The 9,343-nt window shown below is 48.0% G+C and overlaps 1 protein-coding gene across 1 annotated transcript; it reads right to left on the reverse strand.

Annotated features, from left to right (window-relative positions):
• Positions 1-380: 380 nt before the first annotated feature.
• TUBA1C (tubulin alpha 1c) lies at positions 381-7,255 on the reverse strand. Its single transcript, XM_081248254.1, has 4 exons — positions 7,109-7,255; positions 3,833-4,055; positions 3,542-3,690; positions 381-1,466 (listed from the first exon to the last, which is right to left on the reverse strand). The coding sequence occupies exons 1-4, from the start codon at positions 7,109-7,111 to the stop codon at positions 492-494; spliced, it is 1,350 nt and encodes a 449-aa protein (XP_081104380.1). The 5' UTR covers positions 7,112-7,255; the 3' UTR covers positions 381-491.
• Between the last annotated feature and the right edge of the window lie 2,088 nt (positions 7,256-9,343).

Genomic DNA, 9,343 nt, shown 5'->3' on the forward strand with positions numbered 1-9,343 from the left:
ACCATTTATTAGCTATCTTACCTAACCCCTTGCTACTCCACATGGTCTCAGCTGACCAAGAACACCTGGGAGCTTTAAAAAAAAAAAAAAAGAAAAAAGGCAGTATCTGAAGCTTCACCTCAGACCTACAGATTCAGATCTGCAGGAGATTCACATCCACATTGAAGTTTGAAAAACACTGGCCCAATGTGAGCCTGTTGCCTCACAAAATGATTTTATAACCAGTCATCAATTCAGGTCTAAGTGAAATAGACACACCCCTTGGCACAGTACACAGAAGCCACTTGAAACACTGAGCAAATGATAAGATGGAAACTGCCAGCCTCCTCCATCCCAAACTGGCCTTGAATAACCAGAGCAAATATTTACTATGATACAGCTTGACACTGAAAACAGAAATATCACTTTTATTGACAAGATAGGGCCACAATGGGCAGCTCCACAGAACACAAATAAGACAGAGACAAGAGTGTAAAATTACAGCAGACAGGTTAATACTCTTCACCCTCCTCTTCTCCCTCAACACTATCAGCTCCAACCTCCTCATAATCCTTCTCAAGGGCAGCCATGTCCTCACGGGCCTCAGAAAACTCTCCTTCCTCCATGCCCTCACCCACGTACCAGTGAACAAAGGCACGCTTGGCATACATCAGGTCAAACTTGTGGTCCAGGCGAGCCCAGGCCTCAGCGATGGCTGTGGTGTTGCTCAGCATGCACACAGCTCGCTGTACTTTGGCCAGGTCCCCACCAGGTACCGCAGTGGGAGGCTGATAATTAATGCCAACTTTGAAGCCAGTGGGGCACCAGTCCACAAACTGGATGCTGCGCTTGGTCTTGATGGTGGCAATGGCAGCATTGACATCTTTGGGAACCACATCGCCACGGTACAACAGGCAGCAAGCCATGTATTTACCATGGCGAGGGTCGCATTTCACCATCTGGTTGGCTGGCTCAAAGCAAGAATTGGTGATCTCTGCTACAGTAAGCTGTTCATGGTAGGCTTTCTCAGCAGAGATGACAGGGGCATATGTGGCCAGAGGGAAGTGGATACGAGGATAGGGCACCAGGTTGGTCTGGAATTCTGTCAGGTCAACATTCAGGGCTCCGTCAAACCGCAGGGAAGCGGTGATGGAGGACACAATCTGGCTCATAAGGCGGTTAAGATTAGTGTATGATGGGCGCTCAATATCGAGGTTTCTACGACAGATGTCATAGACGGCCTCGTTGTCTACCATGAAGGCACAATCAGAGTGCTCCAGGGTGGTGTGGGTGGTGAGGATGGAATTATAGGGCTCAACTACAGCTGTGGAAACCTGAGGGGCTGGGTAAATGGAGAACTCTAGCTTGGACTTCTTGCCATAATCGACAGAGAGACGTTCCATCAGCAGGGAGGTGAACCCAGAACCAGTTCCCCCACCAAAGCTGTGGAAAACCAAGAAGCCCTGAAGACCTGTGCACTGGTCAGCCTGCAAAAGAAAGGAGTTTTAATTTTAGCCTTGGTGAAAGGTGCAATGACTTCTCTGAATCCATAATCACATTGAGGGAGATCTTTTAAAAAATCTTCTGAACAATATCTGCTAAGAAAGCAGTCCTAAAGAGCTTCTAAGTGCTAAGTGATTCAGAGAAACTTTTCACAACCAACTCTTGGGACCTGGAGGGAGGGGATCTGTTAAAAGGCTATTTTAAACGAACTGTTTTCACTTCTGCAGGCAGAGGAATCATGAGGTCTGGAATGGATGCAGGGCTCCAGTTTTGGTGACTGGGAGGGCAACCTCTGGTGCCCTTGCTGTGACCGCAGAACAAAGGCAACCTCTTATCAGTTGGAGAGCTACCAACAGCAGGCCTGGGACCACCGGCCCCATACAGTGGATGTCTTACAGACTTTGGAAGCTGCTTTCTGAGCTGGAACACAACAGAAGAGCCAAGCCCCAGTGCCCCGGTGCTGGAGGGAGGCCAGGTCTGGATCTGGCTCTACCCATTCCGTGCCGTGTGACTTTGACCAAATCCATTTCTCAATCTTAGTTTTCTCGTTTATTAAATGAGGAGAATAGTAACCTACTTCAGGTTGTTGAGAATTAAATGAGTATCTGGAACCGTGCTCGGCACAGCAAACACTAGTGATCAGAAAGTCTATTCATTCTGGGAAAGGCGATTGATTCACTGTCACAATTCCATGTCCTTGTGTCATTGGGGCTTTCCGCCACTTAACTGAGCTGTTCTGGCTATTGTATGAAAGGATGATTTTGTCATTTCAAACAAAGTATTGTTGACAGTCTTCACTTCTCAAGGTGCTCAGAGATTGTGGACATTCTCTACCGAGCCCCTAGTTCACTTCTCCTGTGGGTCCATACTCATTTGAATGAGATCAATGCCAGGGCAGGCCCTAGTCTACCAATTTCACCCGTTAAGCCTCATGTGGACACAGTAATAACACCAAGGACAAATGCAATTGTTTTGGTAGTTAATGAACTTCACTCCAGAACCCTCAATGGCTTTTACTAGGTTTACCTGTCCCTAAAGGCAGGTCCTGATTTCCAAGTCAGTACTTGTAGCTGAAGCTTGATTTGCAAACATAGGAACCATTAGCCCAGTTCTGCTGGGAAGACTATGATAAACATCTGAAAAAGTATGAAGCAATGAATGATGTAAGGCCATTCTTTTTAAAACAGACCAGTTGTTGCTGGGCTTAGCATAATGTGATTTTCCCGACAAGCTATTCCACCCAGGCCTACATTCTTGATTTTTAATTACTTACAAGCTGCCCACATGCCTAAGGAGCAGAGTCATCTGACTGCCAGACTCTTAATTAAAATGATCCGAACAGAACACTTACCAACTTTACCGACGTGAATAGTTGCCTTAGATTTTTCTGCCACAGGGCCAGTCCACACTGCCCTGAGCTCTAGTAGAAAAACGAGGGTACTGCTTTTTTGTGATTATATCTTAATACTTTCAAAGTTCCAATGACTTATACTTGCTTCTGTAACAAGGGAGCTCCCTTGACTCCACTTTCAGTGCTGTTGGAAGTTTCCAGTGTCAGCTATTTCTAGTCAGTGTTACACTGGCTTCTTTCATTATGAACTTTCTGTAATAACATGTCAGCAGTCCAATTTTTATGAGTTTGATCAATTAGTTACATGTCAGTCAGCCACCTACTCACTGTGACTAAGGTGACCTAAAAAGGGATGTCTCAGCCTGAAGCTGGGAAGCTGCCTGATTAATATGAACAAGGATGTTTAATGGTCTTAAATGTCAGTAAAACGGTTAAGGTGTCCTGGTACTCACTTGACTTCAGGTAAACTGCCCTCACTAAATGAGCAATTGCCCAAATCTGCCTTGTAAGACACAGAAAGAGGCAAAAGAACACTATCCCCACCCCAAATAGTTGTCCCATAACTCAGGACCATCTGGTTTAGAAGTCCAGTTATTTAGTGGGCAGTATAAAGCTCATTTTAGTGTGCAAAGAATGATTCTTGCAGTTTGGTCTCTCAAAACTGTAAGAGAAAACTCTCATCCACTTTAAATAAAGTACTGTGTTTACCAGTTTCCGAATTCGGTCCAAGACGAGGTCAATGACCTCCTTGCCAATGGTGTAGTGACCTCGGGCATAGTTATTGGCAGCATCTTCCTTGCCTGTGATGAGCTGCTCAGGGTGGAAGAGCTGGCGGTAGATGCCAGTGCGAACTTCATCTGGAAAAGGAAAATGAAGCAGCCACCCATCACTAACAACCTGCACTAGTCTGCTCGACCCCAGGGCATCAATGGAGCCCCCAGGACACACCTCCTGTCCCAGACCCCCGGGATCTCATTGGGGTTACTGAGGTCAACTCACCAATGACCGTGGGTTCCAGGTCTACAAACACTGCCCTGGGCACATGTTTGCCAGCGCCTGTCTCACTGAAGAAGGTGTTGAAGGAGTCATCTCCTCCCCCAATAGTCTTGTCACTTGGCATCTGGCCATCAGGCTGGATGCCGTGTTCCAGGCAGTAGAGCTCCCAGCAGGCATTGCCGATCTGGACACCAGCCTGGCCAACGTGGATGGAGATGCACTCACGCTGTGAGAGGAAGAAAGGAAATGTCAGAATATGACACATCAGATGGGACATTTCGGAATGATTCACCATAAATGACTATTAACCTTCAGAAGAGATCAGCACCTTTCTGGAGGCCACTCCTGCCCAGGGACTATTTCACAAGCAACAGCCTAACTCAGAGAAAATGCTTTGGAAAACCACAGATACGTTAATGAACTACTAGGCAAGACCAGAGACCAGACCTTCGCTTTGTAGCCACATTAGATGTTCAAGGTCAGGTTTCTACCTTCAGAATGACACAAGCTGCTCTAGCAATAGATTTTCCCCAACTCCTGGGAAATGTGCCTCTGATTCCTTAAAGGCATGCAAAATTCCTTCTTCCAGCTGATTCATTCTCTGTATGATTGTGTAACTAGAGCTCATTCTCGTCCCTCTTTAATCCTATTCTTTAAAGAGAAGAGCTTCTGACTCTCCCTTTAAAACCAGCTTAAACCAGCAAACTACAGCCATATGACTCATGGAGAAAACACCAGATAAGCAGCAGTTACCTGTATTTTAAAAACTGTGGTCAGAGGCAGCCTTTTAACCCTGTGGAAGAATTTAATCTTAAGGAAAAACATTTTCCTTCACTATCAACGCATCTTGAGGGGAGAGTGGTGGGGAAGGTGGGAGGGGGACGGAGACACATGGTAATAAAAGCTAGAAGTGTCACCAAGACTTTATTAATAGTTTAAGAAATTAGCTGTCTTCTAGTAGAACGTACATATATCTTTGGCAACGTGGGGGAAAAGTCTATAATTTCAAAAATGTAACGATGTTAGTATGTTACCAAACTCATTTCTGCTTAGTAAAATAAGGCAGTGAACATAGAATCTACACCCACAGACTTAAGAGAAAAAACAAAAAAAAGGATTTTTATTGTATTTCCATCATAAATCAGATTAGCGGCTTTGGAGACTGAGGTCTTTCAAATATCAACACCAAATATCTCCCATTACATTTTCTCCAAATAAGAGGGTTTCAAGTTTTTAAAAACTGCTAATAGGAATCTCGTTAAAGAAAATTCAACACCACCTACGATCTCAAAGGGCTTAGCTTCATAACCCAAGATAAAACCCCCAATCACTCACCCTTTGATTTATGGTCCCCTCCTTCTCACCTACACTCCCCATAAAACAATCATGGTCTGCTGACCTCATCAGCAAGTTCACTATTACCTGCCTCTACTTGCCCAGCTCTAGGGCCGTGGGAGAAAGGGGAGTTGTTTGTTCTAATGAACCCATGACTATTTAAAACTGCATCATGTTTACCTTTAACTGGACTTTGGACATTCCACAGCCCTAGAAAGCAGGAGAGAACCAGAGATCTGTCCATGACAGCCCCAGGCCCCAAGGAGATAAAGTATCTGAGATGATCCTGTCATTCTAATGAAGCATTTCTACTGAAGCCTTCTGAGTTTCTTTCATTGTGCAACGGTATGGTTTAGACTGTGGCCACTGCTTGCCCTCCACTCTCCCCTGGCCACTCGGGAGATGAAGTGAGACACCGATGATGGAGTCACTTAGTATAGCCTTAACTGGATAAGCAGCCCCTGTCCATTGTTTAAAAAAAAAAAAAAACCAAAAAAACTATTAATCTAACCAGTGTATGCCTTAATAGATCTGCTGCTACTGCTGCTCTCCTGCCCTTTAAACAGTCCCACTTCTTACTTTTTTCTTCTTCTTTTTTTTATTGGGGTATAGTTGTTTTACCCCACTACTTTCTGAAACACGTTTTTACCAGTATCTTTTTGGTCTTGCCTGGTAAAAAGCACTCAAGCAAGTTGTTACAGTCATACAGACGTTTGATAACTGTGGTAGTCCCTAAAGAGGTAACTATTTATTCACTGCATTGCTTTTTAAAAAGATATTATTTTGAAACAATTGATACACACGGCCTACTTTAGGTAGACTTCCAACAGATATTTCCTCAGATACTTGTTTCCAATACCTCTGGAAGCTATATAGAAAATACTCAAGTTGTGTGTAATTTGAGGTTTCTTTAAAACTAAGAATACTTTGTCAGTACTAGTTTACTCTGTGACTTTATAAGAAAGTCTCTCTTTACGGACTTGTTTTTTTTTAAAACCTGTAAGTAGAAAGCTTCAGCTATAAACACCCCACTAAATTAACACGAGAAATGCAGGATTAAACAACGTGACAGTAATTCCCTTCAAAGGAGGAGCCTGCCTACATCCCTCCAGGTGGATTGGTGCGAACGGAAGCGCTCCCCCGACCCCACCCCGGCCCGGCCACAGGTGAGGATGGGTGCGAACGGAAGCGCTCCCCAGAGCCCGACAACAGGTGAGGATGGTGCAATTGAAAGCTCTCGCCAGAGTCTGGCCACAGATGACTCAGCAGTGAGTCATAGTGCGCTGGAGAGGCGACGCCTAGAAATGTTTGCACCTAGCGTGCGGGAGCACACGAGATGCTCCAGGGTCCCGTGCGTAAGGCAGTGGGAAAGTGAGATCATTTGGGGAAATGGGAGGGATTTTCAGGTTTCACAACCTTGGGAGCCAGTGTGAAGGCTCCCTGGCCTTCCTGGGGCGGTAGCGGGCCCTGGAGGGACGGGTGCCCTCCATCTAGGATCAAATAAATGGGCTTTCACTTCCACCGAGGGCAGTGCCCAGGCCGCGTCTTCGAGCCGGAAGAGGAGTCTCCCGGGTGAACTCGGCTTTCAGCATGGCCACCAGAAGCCAGTTTGTTTTGGGTTTTTTTGTTTTGTTTTGCGGTACGCGGGCCTCTCACTGTTGTGGCCTCTCCCGTTGCGGAGCACAGGCTCCGGACACGCAGGCTCAGCGGCCATGGCTCACGGGCCCAGCCGCTCCGCGGCATGTGGGATCCTCCCGGACCGGGGCACGAACCCATGTCCCCTGCATCGGCAGGCGGACTCTCAACCACTGCGCCACCAGGGAAGCCCCAGAAGCCAGTTTGCCTGGAGGCGTCCGGAACGTGGCCCCAAGTGGACTGGGGTCCCGACGCCCCTTCGGACTCCGCACTCTCCCCCCAACGCCACCGCCCGGGGACCCCACTCACCATGACTGAAACTTGTAGGGTTCTGCGGGGCTGGAGGAGGCGAGGGGACGTCCACGAAGCTCTCCCACTTACAGACTACCAAGGAGTCCGGGGGAGAAGTAGTGAGAGGGTAGGCGGCCCCGAGGGATCCTATATACCCCGACCCTGGCCACGTGTCGGAAGGGCGGGCACCGGACCCGCCCTGGCCTCCGCGGCCCCGCCTCCGAGCCCAAGGTCCCCGGCCGGATGCCCGATTTTACCCGGCCCGCGGAGAGAGGAGGGGCGCATGGCGCTGATTGGTGGGTTCAAAAGTTCGAAACGAACTCTACGGAACAAGCCAGAAGAACCCGGAAGGGGAGGGGGCATCCTGGGGCCGGAGAATGGGCCGGTGGGGTGGGAAGGGGGGTGGACACGGTGACTGGAAGGAGGAGGGGGGCGAAGCGTCTGCAGAGTTCTCAATGGGTGCGGGAGGCGTCAGGGGGCAACGCCTACGCGAAAAAAGGCACCGAGTTAAAGGGAGCCCCGGCGGGAGCCCCAGGAGTGTGGCTCCTCCCGCTTCCTGCCCCGCCCCCGGGGCCTCAGACCCCGGACCCTGGAGGGGCGGCCCGGCAAAACAGCTCCCACCGGGTCCGGCCGACGCGGGGCCCTGGCGCCCGCTCCCCTTGCAGCTGAGGGACTTCCAAGAGAGAAGGCCTGGCTTCCCATTCCAGGTCCTAATTACCACGAACCGGCCCGAAGCCCTTTTTCTCACCATTTTTTTAAAAAGTTTTCATTGTTATAAAAATATGGAACGCTTCACGAATTTGCGTGTCATCCTTGCGCAGGGGCCATGCTAATCTTCTCTGTATCGTTCCAATTTTAGTATATGTGCTGCCGAAGCGAGCACTTCTCACCCTTTTTTGTTGCTTTTCTTTTTTTTTTTTTTTGAGGTATGCGGGCCTCTCACTGCTGTGGCCTCTCCCGTTGCGGAGCACAGGCTCCGGACGCACAGGCTCAGCGGCCATGGCTCACGGGCCCAGCCGCTCCGCGGCATGTGGGATCTTCCCGGACCGGGGCACGAACCCGTGTCCCCTGCATCGGCAGGTGGACTCTCAACCACTGCGCCACCAGGGAAGCCCTGTTGCTTTTCTTTATTCATTTTCCTAACTTCTTTTTATTTATTTATTTATTTACTTATTTATTTATTTACTTATTTATTTACCTTCTTTTAAATGAACCTTGTGGTTCCTAACAGCAACCTCCTTCCACTTGGTGCAAAAGCAGGTTTGTTGTTGTTGTTGTTTTGTTTTTCAGTTCATTATATTAGCTTTTATTCTTCGATTGCATACTATTCAGAGTTGTTTGTTTTTCAGGCTATATTAATCACATTTCATCCATTGGACAAACCCTGTGAGTTATCCCCATTTTACAGATGAGGAAACTAGGGCTCAGAGGAATTAAACTAGTTGAAGATCACACAGCTGGAGTGGTGGGGCTGCGCTTGGGCCCTCACTACCTTGTACTACCTCATCCTAAATATACCACTCTTGTTATGGAACCCAAGTTTCTGTGTCCCAGGCGCACTGAGGCCAAACAAACCAGAACATGGGAGTTTGGAGCACAGGTAGATTTATTGCAAGGGCTAAGCAAGAACAGATGGCTGGTGCTCGAAAGACTGGAACTACCCAATTGCTTCCAGGCAAGGGCATATACAGACTGTTGGAGGGAATTCCCTGGTGGTCCAGTGGTTAGGACTCCACGCTCTCACTGTCGAGGCCTGGGTTCAATCCCTGGTCAGGGAACTAAGTCCCACAAGCTTCCTGGTGTGGCCAAATAAATAAATAACTAAAGACTGTTAGGGAAGAGGGTCGTAGGTTGCTTGATCAGCTCCTGGACCTTCTTCTCATTGGTAGGTGGTGAGGTAAAAGGGTGATGTTTCTGGAATCTCAGCCTTCTGATTCCAACCAGTCTGGGGTCTATGTGCTTATGGTTGGCTTGTATCTACCATCCTCCACTTTGGTGGGGGTCTTAGTTTCTGTACAACAACTCAAAGATATGCATCAGGCTGTTATCTTTATCCCTTCAGGAAGAACTAGGTGTCCTGTGACTCTATTGTCCTAATCAATAACTGCTTGGGCCTGCTCTTTGGAACTCAGGAAAGGCCTGGGTTTCTTTTTTCTACAAATAAGAAACGGGGGACACGGGCTTTTGAAGCCGGGAGGGCCCCAAAGGGTGCTGCTCAGTTTCACTCTGACCATCCCTGCAACAGTTTATTCC

This window comes from Mesoplodon bidens, assembly GCF_964165515.1.
Source record: "Mesoplodon bidens genome assembly, chromosome: 11".
Taxonomy (NCBI): Eukaryota; Metazoa; Chordata; class Mammalia; order Artiodactyla; family Ziphiidae; genus Mesoplodon; species Mesoplodon bidens.

Coding starts and splice junctions, on each gene's coding strand:
- TUBA1C (XM_081248254.1), bottom strand. Junction 3,691..3,832: donor CCTGGAACCCACGGTCATTG/GTGAGTTGACCT, acceptor TTCCTTTTCCAG/ATGAAGTTCGCACTGGCATC. Junction 1,467..3,541: donor TGGACCGAATTCGGAAACTG/GTAAACACAGTA, acceptor TTTCTTTTGCAG/GCTGACCAGTGCACAGGTCT.